Source organism: Malaclemys terrapin, chromosome 4 (genome assembly GCF_027887155.1).
Source record: "Malaclemys terrapin pileata isolate rMalTer1 chromosome 4, rMalTer1.hap1, whole genome shotgun sequence".
NCBI classification, from domain to species: Eukaryota; Metazoa; Chordata; order Testudines; family Emydidae; genus Malaclemys; species Malaclemys terrapin.
In genome coordinates this window covers 87,464,253-87,486,224 of record NC_071508.1, presented here as the reverse complement: position 1 = coordinate 87,486,224, position 21,972 = coordinate 87,464,253, and the positions used below count along the sequence as shown (strand labels likewise).

General features: G+C 40.7%; 1 protein-coding gene across 4 annotated transcripts in view; it reads right to left on the bottom strand.

Moving 5' to 3' along the window:
- Nucleotides 1-1,171: 1,171 nt before the first annotated feature.
- Nucleotides 1,172-21,972, bottom strand: part of PCNX1 (pecanex 1) — a 133,752-nt gene continuing 112,951 nt past the window's right edge. For all 4 annotated transcript variants that reach the window (XM_054025191.1, XM_054025193.1, XM_054025192.1 and 1 more), the window contains 5 exons: nucleotides 17,391-17,665; nucleotides 15,673-15,878; nucleotides 14,017-14,456; nucleotides 12,304-12,444; nucleotides 1,172-6,224 (listed from right to left, as the gene is read on the bottom strand). In XM_054025191.1, the coding sequence (XP_053881166.1) occupies nucleotides 6,084-6,224; nucleotides 12,304-12,444; nucleotides 14,017-14,456; nucleotides 15,673-15,878; nucleotides 17,391-17,665 (1,203 nt within the window). In that variant the 3' untranslated portion in view covers nucleotides 1,172-6,083. The remainder of the gene's footprint in view (nucleotides 6,225-12,303; nucleotides 12,445-14,016; nucleotides 14,457-15,672; nucleotides 15,879-17,390; nucleotides 17,666-21,972) is intronic.

Below are 21,972 nucleotides of genomic sequence, written 5' to 3'. Positions count from 1 at the left end.
CAATATCTTCATTAACGACTTAGATATTGGCATAGAAAGTACGCTTATTAAGTTTGTGGATGATACCAAACTGGGCGGGATTGCAACTGCTTTGGAGGACAGGGTCATAATTCAAAATGATCTGGACAAATTGGAGAAACGGTCTGAGGTAAACAGGATGAAGTTTAACAAAGACAAATGCAAAATGCTCCACTTAGGAAGGAACAATCAGTTTCACACATACAGAATGGGAAGAGACTCTCTAGGAAGGAGTATGGCAGAAAGGGATCTCTCGAGATATTTAAGAGTAGGTTAGATAAATGTCTATCAGGGATGGTCTAGACAATATTTGGTCCTGCCATGAGGGCAGGGGACTGGACGCGATGACCTCTCGAGGTCCCTTCCAGTCCTAGAATCTATCAATCTATGAAAGGGCCTTCCCTCTTGGTGAGACACATTTTTAGCTTTAGGGGACTGTATAAATCCATTAATAAAGAAGCCTAGATTTAGCTCTAGTGTCTTGTGGCAAAGGACAGTGGAATTATTCTTGAGTTAAGGGGTAAAGCCTACATTTGGTTAATATTTATTAACAGATTTGATGTCCATAATATACAGAGGTGCTCAGAAACAATGTTGATGGGCAGGATTTTAAGTGACAAACTGTAAATATAACTATGAAGTAGAAGTGGTTGGGGCAACGCTTGTATTAACTAATAGGTAACATCTAAATGCGTCAACGCCTAGTACAGAGTAAGGGAACTCCGTTTAATATACCAGGGGTTCCTTCAGAATGAAGGCTACATTTTAGTCATGGGTATTTTTAGTAAAAGTCATGGACAGGTGACGGCCTATGACCTGACCATGACTTTTACTATATACCCCTGACTAAAACTGGGGGCGGGAGGGACAAGTTCCCTACCCAACTCCTGGGAAGCGACTGGCCCAAGGGCTGCTCGAGCTGCTCAGGTGGCTCCCAGGCCAGCCGCACAGGCTGCTGCAGAAGTCACAGAAAGTCACGAAATCCGTGAGCTCTGTGACCTCCATGACAAACGTGGAGCCTTATTCATAATAAATGGGGAACTGAGTGATATACTGAGGTATAATTTAAAAAAAAAACGGTTCTTTATAGTCATTTGCAAGGTTGGCATCCCATGGAAGATGAAGTGAAAATGCAAGAAATGACCAGCACAAATGAAAAAAGAAAATTTTATTTCTCAGTGTTTCTTCACTGTCAATACTGTCCTTTTTGATACAACACGTTGCAAAAAAATCTCTGCTTTTTCCATTTTAAACAACTACAATATTTACAGGCGGTTTTCAATAACACACACGCAGACACATACACGCTTACAGACACACGCAAGTACATGTATCCCTATCCCTGGCAAGATATCCATATGCTGGTAGAGGCAATGTGTATTTTTCATAGCCCATTCAAAACTCAACCCACTCTCCCCATCTATGTTTTATTCCCCTCCTCCCTCAATTTTCTAATCAGCAGCTCATTGTCAGGCCTACTTAGGGTCCTTATGGAACAAGTTAACATTCAGCTCTATGTCGTCTGTCTATTAAAGTCATGGGATGATTGAATTTACCAGAGGTTATATATTCAAACTGTACACCCGAAATTATTAGATTGCTTGTATTCAAATGTTTGTGACTGAGTGATGTACATATACTCCTGAAGTCTTTTGGAGCAGCCATCTTAAATCATTTTTCTTGGAAATATACGTATACAACACTGAGGTGAAACAAGTAATGTACTGTAGTTCCCACCAAGGTGTTATGTAATCATTCTTTTATTAAGGCACATAAATACAACTAATTTCTTACACTGTCTAGCTTACTGAGTGAACATCAGGCTATCATGTACTGAGTAATGCCAGACAACAAGAAGAGTTAAAGCCTATATAATAGGTATAAAATCCCCTTAATAAAATTAGCTACATAAAACCTGGTGGTTTAACCAGATATCCAATATGAGTTACTTATATATTTTGAATGATTATTCATTATAAGAAATCCAAGTTGTTCTACTCCAGTTTGTGGAGGGAGAGTCCATTCTCTATTAATAAAGGTCTTCAAAAAGTATAAGTTATGTATCTATACCACTGGGTCATTTAGTCTCTTGGATGTGGTATCAGTGAAGTGATTCACAGTTGGATATTATTACCCAAGGCAAAACTTTTAGGGCATCTGCCACAAACTGCCAAAGGCACTAATACCACAGCATATCTATTCTGAATTTTCAGTTAATTATTCACCTAGGGTCTGCCCTCAAAGATCACCATCTCACAGAAAGCAGAATGGGGTAGAGGAAGGACTGGAGATGAACTGCCAAGAGCTAATATGAAAATTGAGTCAAGGTCAGAAATGTGCCAAGTGCCCCACTAAACAGGATATAGGGCCATTCAACTACTTACCTTTTTAAAAATCCTTCCTCCCCCAACCCCATTGTGAAATCCTCTGTCACTTCCTGGTTTGCAAGAGAGATCCCAGAATTAATCCATCACTCCATGACATCACAGATACCATGAGTTGCGTAGAAATTCAGGTATCAGTGGTGGTCATATGCATTCTGGGATGTCATTAGCAAAACCAGGAAGTATCAAAAGATTTCACAGGTAGCTAGTGTGGGAGAGGAGGAATTCAAGAATTTAAGTTAACTTTGTGTTTTGCTGCTGAATGCCCCTGCAATTTGCTTAGTACAGACAGTCAGTGTATTTCTGTACTTAAATATTCATTTTAGCTCAGCAATAAGCCCTTAATGTATTTATCTACAGATACCACCTTTAGAGAAATCTACTTACAGAAACAAAGTAGATGTGGATCCATATTCCAGGACACTACAAAGCTAGTCTTAACTGGAATGTTAATACAGCAAAATACCAGCAACACACAATGCTGCCAGAGGATAGGAGTGAAACCCTGCCACCACCTTTCTACAAGGCTGAAGTTTCCATGTTGGACTGAGAAAGTTTAAGAACTCTATTCTACAGCCATGACACTCTAGTCTGGTAGGACAACAATGTGAGAATATTCAGTGCTTCCACTGCCCCTCAAAAATAAAAGATTCTTATGCCTCAGTATTAACTCCTAACGATTACACCACCACAAAAATGAAAGCATAGCAATCAATTTAAAATAAATCTTGCTGGAGCACATGCTGACCTAACATATTTGGAGTCAGAAGAATTTGGGTAGAGTTTTGTCCATCATGAAATCAAGAGCCCACTAATTTTATACAAATTAGTAGACAATCCAATATAAAATAATTGAGATAATTTAAGGACTTTATAACCAAGTAACTGGAATATTGTAAGGTGAAAGATAATTTTTAAAAGCCGTATGGAAGGATAAAATTGCAATTAGCTGATTTTTAGTGAGCATATCTGAAAACAGTTAATAGTAAATTATTAGGATTTACAAGCAGTTTTGGTGTTGGTGAAATACAACTATCTGAATGACATCACACAGACTTACTAATAACGCTTTCAGCAGAAGCTATTAACCTGTTAACTAACAACGTTGCAATTGGTGTTCAAATGTCAACAGATTGGAAACTTTAAGATTAAAAATAGAGATCCACAAGTCATATTTACTGTTTAAGACATGCCTTGGTTCTTCTAAACTTTACCTTTTAATTTAACTTTGAATAATAAAGTGTTACTGTAGTATTTTTATATAGCCTCAAAGCATATTATTAGGAATGGACTTGTTTCTTGCCCAAGAGAGAGTAACAGAGATTGCACATAAAAACCATATTTGAAGAGGTGCTTCATCCAAGTTGTGATTTTTTATAATGGGCTGTATGTATTTACTTTGCTTTTTAAGCATCTGATTCTCTCAAGGCATCAGAACAGTAAAGAACCCTTGTATGAACACCAAAATCCCCAGAGAGGATGCTCATTCGTTCGTCTTTGTGAAACAATATTCCAACTGATCAAGGAAATCGATCTTGTAATTGTCAGCAGAGAAAGGGCATAAAAGTACAAACCTTCATTAAAAATGTGTTCAACTCAAACAGAAATTTTCTTCACTCATGACAGCAAAGCTACAAAACTGCCAATGAAGTCAGCTACTTCACTGTTTTCAGATAACTAGGAGATAAATGTAACCACACTATCATGTGCACGTTTGGGAAGGTGTTTGGAACAGAAAAATGATTTCTAAGGTGGTAGATTCTGAACTGTGCATTTATGCAAAGATTAAATACTGCATATGTATAAACTGTACAGTAATACACAATTGTAAAATGCACAGTACATCAAGTGTACAAGCTTTGCATAGTATACAACATAAGCAAAGCCCTACAACAGTGCACTAGGAATAGGATTCATAACTGACCAGACACTAGGCATAGAAAAGACTACTTTTTCATAGCTAAAAGCATATAGTAACTTGAGTCAGAATATCAACACTGCTTTGCAATAGGCATTTGCTTCCTACATTTTCCTTACCCCTTGTATATTTACTCTTACATAAGTATATAATGGACTAGATTTCAGTGCTGACAGAGAAATAATTGCAACACATCCCCTGCAATCTGCTAAAAGTCTCCCCCAGTTATACTACCTAGGAAGAAGAGGTAATGATGGGGGAGAGAAGATGGCTGCTCTCAAAAGCTAGGACTGTGTAAAGTTCTCTGCAGAACTGAGCATAATTCCAGATCAGAGACAGGAAACAATCACAACATGTACATTTTTCTCATGGATTCAGAGAATCAAGTCAGAGGAGCTGCAACTTAATTCTAAACTGAAGTTTTTTCCTCACACCTCCATGGTAAATTTGAGTTACTTGTTTCCCTGAATAACACATTTTAAAAAACACAATAAAACCTAGGATATGTAACACATGAATAATTGAACTTCACAGTTATAAATACTCAAATTACAGTTACATAGAATATATAATCATTGAAAATAAAATTCAAGTCATAGAAAAGAATGAAGACTAGAGGGAAAGGAAAGGTGAGATGGTAAAAATGATACAACAGTTTAGGGCTGTGCCTCCTCTATAATTCCTTTAAAAAAAAAAAAAAAAACCCAACCAAACCTCAGTTGTTTAACTGGATTGAATCTGAAAACCTTCAAGGTTGCAGAAAATAGACCTGGATCATGGACTAAGATTCACCTCTACCTCCCTCAAAAATCAAGTGCCTTTTCCAGAGAAGAGCCGTCAGTATAACTGAGTTAGCTCCAGGGGTAAAGGAGCAGAGAAGTCAGGACTATCTAAGGGAGACAAAGGATGCAAATTAGTGCATTGGGACCCACTTTAAAGCTGAATATGTTGTACAGATGATTGATGCACCGCAACCAAAACAGCCTTTGATATAGTTATGGGGATATTCAGGTACATTACTAGATATTTGGTATTCTGCCATTTATTCTGAAAAGGATGCAATGCACTGATATGAAATACAGACTATTGAACCAAACAGAATCCCTGGCACAGCTTTTACCGTCAACATGTATATGGAGAGGGAGGGGGTTAATCCCAAAGGCAATTTAAATAATGATATTTTATTTATATATAAATAAATGTTCTGAGCAATCTCAGATATTTTAGTGCATCGCTGTAAAAAATTAGTGCAGTTCTCTCATTAAAGATTTTAGCTCACAAGGAAGAAGATAATCTATATGTCTGTTCAGTCTCTCGCCATACATAAAACCTCTATACAGCTTTACGCTGAACCAAAGCTTCGTATGCTAGTCACTTTCTTCAAATAAGGTAAATGGACGCCACATCCTCTGTGACAAAACATGGCAATTTTTGGCAAAGCAATAGAAAAATATGAGGCGCTCCTATTTTAGAACTGAAGTTTGTTGATTTAAAGCAATACACAATGCATAAAACAAAGTTTCAAAACAAAAATGATGTCTCAACAAATCTTTACCCTTCATGCAAATGTTTCCTCAGCAGCTAACAACTTAAAACCCCCCAGCTCTTACACTTCTTTATTTTGGGGAAGGGCCTTCTACAAGCCCCGTTTTCAAGTCCTGTTCTATAGCTGGACTAAAGTTTCATGCCCGGGGAGCATCCTCTCCTGACCCCTCCTCTCTTCTGAATCCTTGGAGGAGGGGAAGTTTAATTAGCAGTGTGGCTCACACTTCAGCCCCAAGTTCTAGGACTCCAGTTTCAACCACAGCAACATATTTGTCTTCAATCTGGACCAGCAGGATGGTTTTATCTATGTGGGACCTACTCCCTGGATCTCTGCTGCAAGGCACCCAGCGGTGAATCACCTGGAGAAGGCAATCATAACAATATGAAAGGTTAGTTCCACACAGATTACTGCCATTTCATGGTGTTGATTTATAATTCTGTACCATAACAAGGCAGAGGCAAAAGTACTGAAAATGTCATACAACCTAACTACACATTTGTCAATGCTAATATATCCATGGCTATATTATTCTTGTAATACTTCCTCAAAATCTACTATAATCTCTTTATGCCAGTAAGGAAAGCTTGGTAATACACCAAATAACTAGAGAAATGCTGTCAAGTATCAGGGGGTAGCCGTGTTAGTCTGTATCTACAAAAACAACAAGGAGTCTGGTGGCACCTTAAAGACTAACAGATTCATTTGGGCATAAGCTTTCGTGAGTTAAAACCTCACTTCTTCGGATGCATCCTCTGTGACAAAACATGGCAATTTTTGGCAAATTTTGGATGCATCCGAAGAAGTGAGGTTTTTACTCACGAAAGCTTGTGCCCAAATGAATCTGTTAGTCTTTAAGGTGCCACCAGACTCCTTGTTGTTTTTTTAGAGAAATGCTGTTTGGCACACAAAATCCAATCTGAGGAAGACATATTTTGAGGGAAGAGGCCTATAAAGGAGGTAAGACTTTACTTTTCTGTGCTCTGCAGAATCTTAGCTTTTCTTTTTGGTTTTCCTACAACCATAGAGTTTTCTAGTCCTCTAGATACAAAAGATGAAGACAGTCCTTCCTACTGCATATTACTAAACCCCTGTGTTTTTGTATCTATAGCAGTAAAGGATGAAAACTCAGAGGTTTACTTTCTGTCATTCATCTCAGTGGAGTGTTAAAAGAATACTTAAGTCTGTTTAAAAACACACTCATCAAGCTTAAACTGTTACATATAAATTGTAAAGAACAGCTGGGGTTGGATTTCAGCAAGAGGAATCAAGTTAATCCAAACCAGACCCCATGTAACCACTGCAAACTCAGCGAAGAGCTGGGGGGTGGGGGAAGACAAGGAGAAACTTGGATATAATGAAGCTCCATTTACAGTGAAAATAAAGAGTCCCAAATTATTTTGGTGCACTGCAGTGAACAAACTGCTATTTAGGTTATAGTGATGCTCTAATGATTTAGACCAATGAGACGTGAAATATTACACTCCTCCCCAAAAGAGACTTTCAGAAACACAGGTTTGTTCTCTACCTCTACAAATTATTCACAAGATACCACAGAAAGGAACAGGATTTCAGAAGCATTATTTGCTGTCTGTGCAGGAGCTTTGATAAACTGCATTTCTTCAACCAAGAAAATTTGTGCTATTTTGGTATACATTTAACACACTTTCACAAGGCAGGGTACTGTATTGTATTTAATAGAAAAGCAGAAGCACACTTAGGAAAGAAGCAGGACGCACATAATGTTGAGAAATTTGAGACCAATTCAGTTAAGTCACATTTAAAAGCATAATTAAAAAAAAAAAAGTATAATTGTAGGGCCAATAAAACCCCCTCAGTGATCACAGGAGAATGAATACACATTTTCGGAAAGCCAGTGTACAGAACATCTCAAACAAAAACCCAAGTCATTTCTACACTTTTTTTATGTTCCATCCTGCAGGTCCAAAAACAGATTCTGTCCATTCATTCTTCACTCTCCCCTCCAAACTTTTTCCCCTTTCTTTTTGTTAGTTTTTGCTCTGGTTCACTGCTTCTCTCCCTAGTTACTCCCTCTGAAAGCTATTCTCTTCCCCATGGTTACTCAACAGAAAGCTACGCGCTACTTGGTGTGGGGGTGTGCTCATTAGTGGCTCAGTGGTCCAGGACACATGCTCCTGCAGCTGAGGGGGATGTTTTGAGAGTTTTCAGACAGTGCCTTTGGCTAGTAGGCTGTTTCTTGTGTCCCAGCGTGCACGAGCATCTCCCCTGCTCAGTTGCATTAAAAGATTGCAAAAGGAGCTATACCCATCTCCTAGAACTGGAAGGGACTTCAAAAGGTCATCGAGTCCAGCCCCCTGCCTTCACTAGCAGGACCAATTTTTGCCCCAGATCCCTAAGTGGCCCCCTCAAGGATTGAACTCACAACCCTGGGTTTAGCAGGCCAGTGCTCAAACCACTGAGAAGTGAGTTTCAAGTGAACTTTACCAACAGCAGCAAGTTTGTTATAGGGAGTTTGAGTAGATCTAATGTCATGAAGGTTTTACCACACAACTCCTTCTATGCATACTCCTGGAGGGAGTGCCCTCCCTCTTTCCCCAGGTTAAAAGACACCATCCTAGAGAAAAACCGCTAGCACTAGGTTCCAGAAAGGAAGTAATGCTCCAGAATTACTAAACAGAACTATTCACACAAATATTAATAGAAATAAACATTTAGATCAGCAGCTTATTCTAACCTTCAAACCCTCTCTTTTTAACCACCTTCTTATCATCCAACGGTGTAGATGATGGCATCCTGTGACAAGCAAGGCCAGTTAACAAATTCCTTGGAAGCAGTTGCCAAGTGATGCTGGCCAACTGCCAAGGAGTACTCAGAATGATATGCATTATCACTAGGATATTCCTTATCTGCAATGGCTAACACAGTAAGTTTCAAAACTAGAAGGCACAGTATTAACAACCTAGACCCTTTAATTTGCTTATTGTGTCTTATATACAATACCACTAGCAGCTGCTGTATTAAGTCAAGTTTACAGCTTAGATTTAATGTACATGAACCATAAGAGTGGACTGCCAATGGCAATACAAATTCAGTCAAGGACAAGGAGAATTTTTCTGTGTTCTTCATTCACACACTTAAAAATCAAGTTAGACTCTAGCTGTTCATGGAAGCCAATACTTCTGAGCATAAGACACCGTAATAGTGGTTAGAACAGAGCACTGGGTGTCAAGTTCATTTCCCTGCTGCCACTATCTGCTCTTGAACAAGTTGTAACTACTCTGCACTTCTCTTTCTTCCCTCTCTTCCCCAATAGGTACAATAGGCATAAGTTTTTACCATTTTCATAAAACACTTTGAGAGTCTTTGTTGAAAGGTGCTACAAGGAAAAAAGTATGTTGCATTTTTGGCTGCCAATTCAAAGAATGTTTTTTCCTTCAGGACAAAATTTCCCATATGACAAGCCCTACAAGAAAGTTTAGGATGTTTTAAAAAGTCTCCTTAGGCTTCTATGGGCTGATTGAAAAGAACTGGGGTAGGGTGGATCAAAGATTTTATAAAACTGTATATTTCTAAGAGAATCTCAATACCCAGCCTCCCCGGAATAGCTTCCTGGATGCTTGGGGGGAGTGGAGGCTGTAACCTCCACCAGTTTATTTTCTAATGCATACTACTGAATGCCTATGTGGGAAGTCTGAATTGCTAAGCATTAGGAAGTACACTGCTACCTTGATATACCACCACCCGATATAACGAATTCAGATATAATGGGGTAAAGCAGTGCTCCGGGGGGGGGGGGGGGGGGGGGGCGCGGCGGGGAGAGGCGGGGCTGCGCACTCAGGTGGATCAAAGGAAGTTCAATACAGTGTTATATCGAGGTAGAGGTGTACTTGTTCCCAGTGCCAATCAATACATGCACACATCATTTTAGAGTAGTAGTATGTCTTCCCTGGTAGTTCTTATGCCTTTTATATTTAAGGGCATTCTGACTTATTTGATTGTATCATTCAGCTCTGAATATTATGGTGATCTTGAAGAACACCCCTGTTGGGGCCGAGCACTGATCCAGGAATGACTCACTGTGTATAAGTAAAATGATGAGATTTCTGAAAGGTAGAGTTGCAGTTTTCTAGAAAGGAAACTATTTCAGTACATAATAATCCTCTCCATTAGGTGCAGTGAAAGCTGAAGTTGCAGCTCTAACAGCGGAGGAGGAGAAGGGGGATTATAATTAATATGCCACTGGAAAAAACTTAAGACTATATCTTTGTTTTCAGTTGAATCTCAGAACTTCCTTTTTATATACAGAAATGAACTGGAGCCCTAATTGTGTTTTCTAACAAAGTGACATTTAAACATAATTGACTCAACTCTATTTGCATTACAGTGATTTGATTTAAAGCCAAATACCATTAACCAAGCAATTCCTGTAATATTAAGGCTGGCTAGTAAATTCATCTTTAGCATACTCTCAGGAGTGGATAATTTTAGGAAAGGAAAACTGAAGGCTGGGTTGAATAGAACTGTAATTTAAATGCAATGCACATAAAGGGTTTTGCTTTAGGTTTATTTGTTGTTGTCTTTTGTTTAGGGCTGTCGATTAATCGCAGTTAACTCATGCAATTAACTCAAAAATTAATTGCAATTAAAAAATTCATCGCGATTAATTGCAGTTTTAATTGCACTATTAAACAGAAGAATACCAATTGAAATTTATTAAATATTTTGGATATTTTTCTACATTTTCATAAATATTGTATTGTGCTGTAATTGAAATCAAAGTGTATATTATTTTTGATTACAAATATTTGCACTGTAAAAATTATAAACAAAAGAAATAGTATTTTTCAATTCACCTCATACAAGTACTGAAGAGCAATCTCTGTTGTGAAACTGCAACATACAAATGTAGATATTTCCCCCCCCCTTACATAATTGCACTCAAAAACAAAACAATGTAAAACTTCAGAGCCTACAAAGTCCACTCAGTCCTACTTCTTGTTCAGCCAATCACTAAGACAAACAAGCTTGTTTACATTTACAGAAGATAATGGTGCCCTCTTATTGACGTCACCAGAAAGTGAGAACAGGCATTTGCATGGCACTTTTGTAGCCGGCATTGCAAGGTATTTGCATGCCAGATATGCTAAACATTTGTATGCCCCTTCATGCTTCAGCCACCATTCCAGAGGACATGCTTCCATCCTGATGATGCTCATTAAAAAAAAAAAAAGTGTTAATTAAATTTGTGACTGAACTTCTTGTCGGGGAACTGTATATCTCCTACTCTGTTTTACCCACATTCTGCCATATATTTCATGTTACAGCAGTCTTGGATGATGACCCAGCATATGTTGTTCATTTTAATAACACTTTTGCTGCACATTTGACAAAATGCAAAGGTACCAATGTGAGATTTCTAAAGATAGCTACAGCACTCAACCAAATGTTTAAGAATCTGAAGTGCCTTCCAAAGTCTGAGGGGGATGAGGTGTGGAGTGTGATTTCAAAAGTCTTAAAAGAGCAACACGCGAATGCGGAAACCACAGAACCCGAACCACCGAAAAAGAAAATCAACCTTCTGCTGGTGGAATCTGACTCAGATAATGAAAATGAATATGCGTCAGTCCGCACTGCTTTGGATTGTTATCAAGCAGAACCCGTCATCAGCATGGATGCATGTCCCATCAGAATGGTGGTCGATGCATGAAGGGACATATGAATCATTAGCACATCTGACACAAATTTCTTGCTATGCCAGCTACAACAGTGCTACGAGAATGCCTGTTCTCACTTTCAGGTTGACACTGTAAACAAGAAGAGGGCAGCATTGTCTCCTGCAAATGTAAATAAGCTTGTTTGTCTGAACAAGAAGTAGGACTGAGTGGACTTGCAGGCTCTAAAAGTTTTACTTGGTTTTATTTTTGAAAGCAGTTTTTTTGTACATAATTCTACATTTGTAAGTTCAACTTTCATGACAAAGAGATTGCATTACAGTACTTGTATGAGGTGAATTGAAAAACACTCTTTTTTTTTTACAGTGCAAATATTTGTAATAGAAGTAATTTAAAAATGAGCACTGTACACTTCACTTTGTATTCTGTGTTGTAATTGAAATCAGTATGTTTGAAAATGTAGAAAACATCAAAAAATATTTAAATAAATGGTATTCTATTATTGGTTAACAGTGTGATTAATTGTGCGATTAATTTTTTTAATCGCTTGACAACCCTACTTTTGCACCCTTTGGATTGGTTTCAGAAATTTCACCCAGTTCAAGTGAGGACCTAGGCTTCTTCTTGCATACAGGTAGTAACTCAAAAGAACATCTGCTCCATGAGCATATGATCAAATATATCTTTTGAATGGTGTCTGCACAGTGTTTCAGACTGACCTTTAACAAAGTTGACTCCCCCCCTCCTCCCCCCAATTCACAAAATCAACTTCCAAGTGAAACTTACATGGCCTTCCATGCCTTCCTGAGGACTCCAGTCTTTCCAGCTATTTCTTCCAGCTTTTAGCCGTATCACCTCATCTGGCCACTGCAGCTCCTTCCTTTTAGACATGTTGATCCCCTCCAGTACTTGGCTGGGATCCATTATCTAAAATGAAAAATAGAAATTGATTTTAGACTATTATGGAGCCAATTAATGGTTAATAGTGAACCCATAACTGTTCCCTTAGATGCTACTCATAAAACTGTTGCTCTTTAAAGGACTGATCTTGCACCCACTGAAGTCAATGGCAAAGCTTCAGTGGATTTCAGTAGTGCAGATTCAAGTCTTAAGTTAGCTAAGAGCTACACTTCAAAAAACTTGAGTGGCACAGGCCTCCAGATTTGGGAATGCAGAGCACAAGGCTCAGAGGATTTATCACTAGGTAAAAGAACGAAGTTCCATTTAGGATGCTCAGCAGAGACAAGCCAGTGTTTTGAAATTAACAGGCTTTCTGCACTTGGAAGAGGCCAGCAGGAAAGCATTGTGGAAAACCTCCCTCAACTTGTGAACAAGCAGGAGCTGCTTAGATACCCACCATCACACTAAGAGTTTACAGAAGGGACACAGAAGAAATATTTTTGGGAAAAAGCAGTTTTAAAAGAGCGTCCCTGAACGTAAGCAGATCTAGCTGTATTTTATACTTAGTCCACCCCTCCCTGCATATAAAAAGCTACAAAACTGAGGCCTGCCAAATTTATTCGCAATTGTCCATCGTTACTGAATGACTATGACCAAGACAGGCTTCACTATGGTATTAAGTTTTGTCACCATGTGACGCAAGCTGGATACGACCTTTGTCCTATTAGTGACTTCTTCTAAATTTATCCCAGCAACACTCTATTGTAAACATATACAAGGGTTTATTGAAAGCCACATAAGCTAGAGTTTGTGTTTAACTTCCAGATTTCAACAAAACTACCAAGATTTCCCCCGGCAACTTAAATCAATGGTGAACTGGCACATGCTCAAAGACTTTGTATGTGGCAATAACCAAGAAGTGAACAATGAAAAAGAAACTGACAGTATTTTTACAAAAACAACAAGGAGTCTGGTGGCACCTTAAAGACTAACAGAAGACTTGCATCCGAAGAAGTGAGGTTTTTACCCACGAAAGCTTATGCCCAAATAAATCTGTTAGTCTTTAAGGTGCCACCAGACTCCTTGTTGTTTTTGTAGATACAGACTAACACGGCTACCCCCTGATACGTGACAATATTTTTACAGTGACTTCTACAGAAAATTTTCTTAGTTTGCAAATCAAAAGATACAAACTGCCAGCACTGCAAAGGAAGCTGTTCTGCCTTTCATGTTACAACCAGTAAATAAAGATACCGCAAGCAAAACTAAGCTTATAATTTTGTTGTTACTGTATGAAGCAGAACAGAATCTAGCTGACTTTCTCACAGCTTTGTACTAAAATAAAACATGTCTGTAATGTGAGTGGATATTGCTCAGTATTCCAGTACGCCACTTGTTCAGCAAAATAAAGATGAATCTTTCTAGTCATAAATGCACTTCTGTTCTGCACTGAGAAACTCCAGGACATGTGTGTAGATAGAAGGCAGAGATAGTGTTATTTAGTTACCACAAGGTGTAAGATGATAAAAATACTGTAATGAGGGGAAAAAAATAAGGGCTAAAAAAGTGTAGATTAACATGTTCTTCTGGCTGATTCACCTGGATTCTGTAAATAACTTCATCCCTTTTGGCTTGCATATGGTTTGCAGGGCTTGCATTACCACCTGACTGTGCATCAGTTATGTTATTCCCGCCTTCTGTTCCTAGAAAGCCCACAAGGGCATGTTGTTTACAGGCTGGGATGCTTTGGCTGGAGCTGCTGGAAGAGGGTAGGCCATGCTGCACGATGACAACGCCAGTCTGGCTAGTGGGTTCCATTTGGTTCACCATGGATAGGCGGGACTGGATGGAAGATGGGAGGTTACGAAGGGATATCTGACTGGTGGAAGAGCGTCGGCAAGGCACAAAGCCTGTAGTGGACGTGCGAAGTGATGAATGGCGACTGCTGTAGCAATAAGATGAATGGCTGGCTACTGAGGCACGGGCAGGGGAATGTCTGACAAGGCTTGACTGCACAGAGTGGGAGCTGTGACTGGTGCCTAAAAGAAAACAAAAACAGAATCAGGAGAGTTGATAGTTTTAATACATGCCTGACACACATTTTAGATTTTAGACACTTACACAAAAGTGTTCTTGCATCTTGCTACAAAATTGATGGGCGTATTAGAAATGCCTAGAATACTTCAGAGACAAGATGTACTGGTCCTCTCAAAAATGAAATATTTGAATATGTTCAATTAATCTTAACTGGTTTAAGAAACTGATATTACATTGCTAGGAGCATAGATGCAAAAGTGTAAGTGTCCTTGATAAGTATGAGCCCAGCTCTTATTGCATTAATGAAGTATTTCTTTAATGCTCATGAATTTCTCATTCTCCGTTGTCTAATTCTGTCAGTAACACTTGCAGTGTTTCAAAACACCAAATATTCTTAGTCAAACATGTGGCTTGACTGCACTTCTAAATGTGCATCAGAAAGTTTAGTTACTATTGCTGCCATTTTAACAAGTTCTGAAATGTTCAATTAGATTTGAAGTTGGCAAAGAAAAACCGTAAGCATTTTAGCTCTTATTAGTGTTATTTAATGCATATTAATTAATGCTCCTCTCTGGTGCCAGACAGTTGTAGTACCCCATCACAATTATGGACCTTATAATGCTATATGGTATGATAAGATTCAGAAGCTGGCAATGTACTAATCTGTAAAATAGTTCTATTTTTCTTGAAAGGCAAATGAAAGCAACTATACCTAAGGAAACACACAAGCTCAATTACCTCCAGTTCCTTACTAGATCACTAACGGCACTTTCTTGGATACTGTTTAACAAACCCTGTAGCAACAGACAATTTACTCCACAGTAGCAGTAAGGTTGTAGTAGCATAAAAGACAGATATTCACATGTATAAAACTCTTGCTATGAGTTTGGTATTTGTGAACACAAGGGAACAGTAGAACTGGTGTAGGTTAGCCATACTGTAGGGAAGTGCTATGAAAGGTTATCCCACTCAGCTCTGGTCAGCATATCAATCCTGATCTGCAATCCTCAAACCATTCCAGTAGCGGTCCAGAGACCTGCCACTGTGCTAAACTGCATTGTGATTTTGGGATATGAATCCATTACAGAATCAAATTAATTTTGTGCTTGTAGCCCAGCCCTGATCTACAGTGGTGAAAAATACCATTCCCTCTGGGACAGCTAGCCTATGTACAGTTCCAGTATTTTATATAATATACACACTTTAGGTTAGTTTTACCTAATGTTGAGGGGTGAGATGTGACAGGAGGATGGAGTCCCACTCCAGGGCCCTGCCCTGTAATTAAATTCCCGCCTGCTTGTGACATGCTGCTTTGCGACTCATTGGCAGCTGCACTGTTACTTGTGCAGGGAGCCCCACCTCCAGCATCTGAATCTTCAATGTTTCCACCACTGTTGCAGCCAGCACCACAACCTTTCCTTAATCTGAGAACACAATGAGAATCAACTGTATTAGCGAACAGAAAAAAGTGACTAGACATCTGTTTCAATTATATGGCTTTTTCCTTCTGTACTATGCTTTCCCCAACTTGTAGGTTGCTATCTGAGACAGCACTAAAAATATTTTCCTGACAAACATTTAAGTGATATTTACTTTTATTTATGTAGTTCCAACTGTTTAAAAATGTGACTTTGAGAATTCAGTGGTATTACTTTTAATAACAAATACTAGACTTTATTGCTCTTCTATTTTGTGGTCAGATTAGCACCAGAGTTTATGCTGTTCTGTCTATAATGGCAGTCATTTATCTGATCTCTAATTTCAGGCTTTTCCTCATACTTTTTCTCTCTTTATGTTTAAAGTGAGCAGGAGAAAACTGTTAGCTCTTTTCATCTGTTTCTTTTTTTATTGCTTTAGCAATGGATTTCAGTTATGACATACTTTAGTGACTATGATATGCTAGGGTTCTTTGAGATTTTTATACTACCCATGCCAGCATTTGAACATTTAGGTGGGCTAATCAATTTGTTAGTTACAGCCTGTAAGCTTTTATTTTTACTATGTTGCTTGGAAAGCTACGCTTCATTTAGACTCACTAAAGAAAGCACATTTACTCATCCTCCAGTCCCTAGTACTATCCTTGTTCTTCTGTTCTCAAATACATTGCTAAATCCTTTCCCAGTCTCTTTGCTGCTTGATCTAGGATTTTGAAGTATAATTAGCTTAGGTCTAATGATTTGTTATGGTACTGTGACAGGTTATTCTAGCAATATGCTGGAGAAGTGGTTTGGGGTGGAGAAGAGATACATCAGGGTTTGCAGTAAATACACCACAAAATTTTGAGGAAGCAGCCAATTTGTATTTATATACTGTAGGTGTACAGCGTGGTTATACCTACATTTAGTCAAATACTCGTGTAGTACTAACATTTAGAATGTTGCTTACATATTCAAAGTGCTGTACAAAGTCATCAATCTTGAAAGCATTAATGCCTTGCATAATTTTACTCATGAGAGAGTCCCAGTTACTTCAGTGGGACTACTCACATATTTAAGCATGTTAAAGTCCCAGATCTGCATCAATCTTCCCCACACCTTTGTGAAGTAGATAATTATACTCCTCTTATGGACAGAATAAACTGAGGCATTGAAAATGACACACTCAAACCCCACAGCACCTCACTGGCACAGCTGAGATTACAACTCAAGGCATAATATTTCCACCTAGAATTTTTTTTATAAGTTGTTAAAATTGGACACGATATTCTAATTGACAAAATTCTTGTGATGTTGTTCACGTGGCCTGCTGAATAACACTCTTGCCATAGCAGTGGCCATGTGTTGCAGGGGAAAATACTGAGAGGCATCCACACTTCTGTGATTGAATGCCATAAATTATGCTCTGCTAAGATGTACTAACATCTTAGTACATGTTAGCATTGACAGTGATGTTGCTGAATAGCTGAATGCTCTTGAGAACTCATTCCCATAGCTCACCTGTGCCATGTGGACACTATGAAGTTTCTGATATTTCCCAAACTGATAGCTCCCCCAAGAAACTCCTTGAGCTGATCATGGCTATCTGAATAGGAAGTAGTCAAAGGTGAGACGTAGATGGGGTATCCAATGGGCTGGTCACAAGAAGAATTGATCATATTCCTCAAAGCCTGCTTTGCATTTTGGATGCTCCCTCTTTCTGGGTTACGGTTACGCAGGAAGACAAGTTCCTGCTGCTGCCCAGCCCAGAGGCCACGCACACACTCCTTATTTACCTGCAAAAGAACAGCAAAAAAATCAAGAAAAAAAGGACATACTGGAAAACTAGTCAAGGGGAGGAAGAAAAAAAAGCTTCTAACCTTCCATAACTGTTGTTCTTTGAGATGTGTTACTCATGTCCATTCCAATATAGGTGCGTGCTTGCCCCGAGCACTGCCACCGGAAAGTTTTTCCCTCTGTGGTATCTATCAGGTCGGGTGTGGTGCCCTCTGGAGTTGTGCTCTCATAGCGCTGGTATAAAGGACCCTGCCGACTCACCGACCCCTCAGTTCCATCTTGCCGGCTAATTCCGATAGCGAGGTAGGAGTGGGAGGTTTTGAATTGGACATAAGCAAAACATCTCGGAGAACAGCAGCTACAGAAGGTTAGTAACCGTTTTTTCTTCTTCGAGTGCTTGCTCATGTCCATTCTAATGTAGGTTACTCCCAAGCAGATGTAAGGGGTGGGGGTTGGAGTTCATTGACAAGCAGATTGTAGCACTGCTCTGCCAAACCTAGCATCGTCTTTAGCCTGCTGAATCATGGCATAGTGAGATGCGAAAGTGTGGACCAAAGACCATAATGCCACTCTACAGATGTCCTAGATAGGGACCTGTGCCACAAATGCAACTGAAGATGTTTATGCCCTTGTGGAGTGTGCTGTCAGGGACAGAGCCGGGACTTTCATCAGATTATAGCATTTGTGGCTACAGGACGTGATCCATGATGAAATTCTCTGGACTGAGACTAAAAGACCCTTCATCCTGTCTGTAATAGCCACAAAAAATTGAGTAATTTTTCAAAATGGATTTAGTTCTTTCCGTGTAGAAGGCCAGCGTGTGTCTGACATCTAGTTAGTGAAGCCTCTGCTCCTGTTTGTTGGCATGCAGTTTCAGATAGAAGACCAGAAGGAATATGTCCTGATTACTATGGTTTCACAATTCCATCTTTGGGATAAAGACTAGGTGAGGACATAACTCGACTTTGTCCTTGAAGAATACTGTGTATGGTGGTTCTGAAGTAAGGGCCCTAATCTCCAATACCCTTCTGGCCTAAGTAATGGCCACCACGAAAGCCACCTTCCAGGACAAATAGAGCAGAGAATACATTGCCAATGGCTCGAATGGGGAACCTATGATCCTTGAGAACACCAGGTTGAGATCCCATGGGGTACAGCCTGTCAAGTCCCTTGAGAAACCGACTGCAGATCGAGTTTGCAAAGATGGACCAGCCATTCACCCACAGATGAAAAGCCGAAACTGCAGTCAGGTGTACGCTAATCGATTAAACCAATAGCCCTGCTGTTTCAGGTGTAGCAAGCAGTCCAGAATGAATGGTATTGATGATTGCATGGGCAAGACACCTTTCTGCGCTCACCAGATCAAGAACCTTTTCCAATTTGCCAGGTACACAGTTCTAGCGGACGGCTTTCTACTCCCTAAAAACTTCTTGAACTAGTCCGGAGCATAAGCTTCCAGACCGTGAGATGAAAAGCCTTGAGGTTTGGGTGATGCAGGTGACTGTGGTCCTGGGATATTAGGTCTGGAACCTGAGGTAGTTGGATTGGTGTTTCTACTGATAGGTTCAAGAGCACCATGAACCAGTGCTGGCGTGGCCAGGCTGGGGCTATCAGGATGATTCCTGCTCTGTCCCATCTAATCCTCAGCAAGACCTTGTGTATGAGAGGAATGGCTGAGAATGCATAGAACAGATGCCCCGTCCAGGGCAAGAGGAAGACATCTGTCAGAGATCCTGGACTGTGACCCAGGAAACAGCAGAATTGGAGACACTTCCTGTTGCACCTCGTTGCAAATAGATCTATTTGGGGAATTCCCCACTTCTGAAAGATGACTTGTAGGATCTCTAGGCAGATGGACCACTCGTGGTGGTTGGAGAAAACCCTGCTGAGGTGATCAGCAAGTTGGTTCTGAGAATCTGGCAGATAGATTTCCTTGAGGTGAATCGAGTGGGCTATGCAAAATTCCCATAAGCGAAGTGCCTCCCCCTGTCTGTTGATAGAGAACGTGGCTGTTGTGTTGCCTGTAAGGACTGACGTGCACCTGCCTGCTACATGGGTTTGGAATGCCTGGCAGGCCAGGCAAACTGCCCTGAGCTCTCTGACACTGATGTGCAACAAGAGCTCTTCTGGAGACCAGAGGACCTGAGTCCTGAGGAAGCCCAAGCAGGTCACCATCCCATTGCCAAAGCGTCTGATGAGAGACACTAACAGTTGGGGTCTTGAGAAAGGGACTCCTGCGCACACTGTTAGCAGGTCTAGCCACCGATTGTGGGAAGTAATCACCAATGGGGGAACCGTAGTGACTGAGTTTACATGATGTAGGCTTGGTGAGTATACTGATGCCAGCCACGCTTGGAGAGGTATGAGCCGAAGTCTTATGTGATGAACCACATAGGTGCAAGATGCCATGTGGCCCAGGAGCTGTAAGCAATTTCTTGCCATGATGACAGGGTGATTCTTGAGGCTTTCTATAAGTTTTCTATGCTTGGAAGCATGATTCTGGAAGAGAAGCTCTGGCCTGTACCAAGTCCAGAACTGCCCTGATGAATTCTATCCTCTGGACCAGGAAGAAGGTGGATGTCTGTGCATCTATGATCAGACCTAAGTTCTGGAAGGTCAACTGTATTAATCTCACATCTGTCTTTACCTGGAGTCTGGATCGACTTTTCATCAGCCAATCGTCGAGGTATGAATAAACCTGAACTCCTTATCTCCTCAAGAAGGCTACAACAACTGACATGCACTTCGTGAATACCTGAGGGACCGCCAAGAGACAGAATGGGAGCACCATAAATTGGTAGTGCACATGGTTCATGACAAATCTGAGGAACCTTCTGTGTCCCTGAAAGATGGCAATGTGGAAATATGTGTCCTTTAAGTCAAGGGCAGCGTACCAGTCCCCTGGATCCAAGGAGGGAATGATGGAGGCCAAGGAGACCATGTGGAATTTCAGTTTCTTTGTGAATTTGTTAAGGTTTTGCAGGTCCAGAATTGGTCAGAGACTGCCATTAGCTTTTGGGATTAGGAAGTATTGGGAATAGAACTCTCAACCCCTTAGCTCTGGGGGAACCTCCTCCACTGATCCCACTCTTAAGAGTGATTGCACATCTTGGGTTAGAGTTGTTTCTGAGAAGGGTCCCTGAAGGTGAACGGGGAGGGAAGGTGGCAAGGAGGGGAACAAAAAAATTGAAGGGTGTATCCCACTGTGACCATGCATAGCACCCGATCAAAGTGGGATAACCAGTCCATAAAATCTGGGGAATTTGGATCCATAAACTGTCCTGGTACATCGTCCTTGAGCATCCCATCAAAAAGTCTGCTTTGACCCTGCCAAGTGTCTGGGGGTGCAGCTACAGATGAAGACAGTGGGGGAGGTTTCCGCCTGTAGCCCCTGCTCTTCCTGTTGCTATAGTCCTGTCAAGCCGGCGGAAGGAAGAAGCGAGCCGTTTGCTGTGGCCCTTCTCTCTTCTAAAAACTGAAGTTTGGAGTCTGTCCGCTCTGAAAAGATTGACGTATTTTCAAATGGCAGGTCCTGCAAAGTGTTGGACCTTGAGCGGCAAGCCCGAGGATCTCCCGATGTGGGTTGCACCCTGGCAGCATCTCTCTGTCCCACTGACCTCAGTGTAGGTGATCAGCCTCTGTCGGTCTTCCTTTGCTTCTTCCTAGGCACTAGTGACAGTGAATGGTGCTTGGGCTCTCTCACATTCGCATCCTTATTTGGCACCAGGGATGACTGATGGTGCTGAGGTTCCTTAGGCATGGTCGGAGCATCTCACCTTGGTGCTGGAGCTGGGGAATGGCGCCGGAGCTGGGGAATGGTGCCGGACATCCCAAAGTGAAGCCAGGGTGCTTCTTACTGAGGCCAACATACTCGGTGCCGAGTCCAAGTGGCCCTGCTCCAATAGAGGTCAGAGTGCTGCCTCCATGAGAATAGAGCGGAGTCTAGCGTCTCTATCCTTTTTGGTGCGGGCTTAAAATCCCTACACAGCTGAGCTTCTTCCAGACACTTGAGGCAGCTGGAATGGGGGTCACTCACAGGCATAGGCTTGTGACAAGATTCACAAGGCTTGAAACCTGGAGACTGAGGCATGCCCTGGTTCTGGGGGGTGGGTCGGTTAATCCCACTTAGCAGGGTTCCTAACTAACTAACATAATAACTGAAACAATTAATAAATACAATCAACTAGATACAATCAGACTAGGGAAAAGTTCACTCAAGAAATACTTGCAACAGCAAGAACGAGCCGTAGTTCCAGCAACCATCGCGGGCCATAAGAAGGAACTGGTGGGTTGGCAGAGTCCTTTA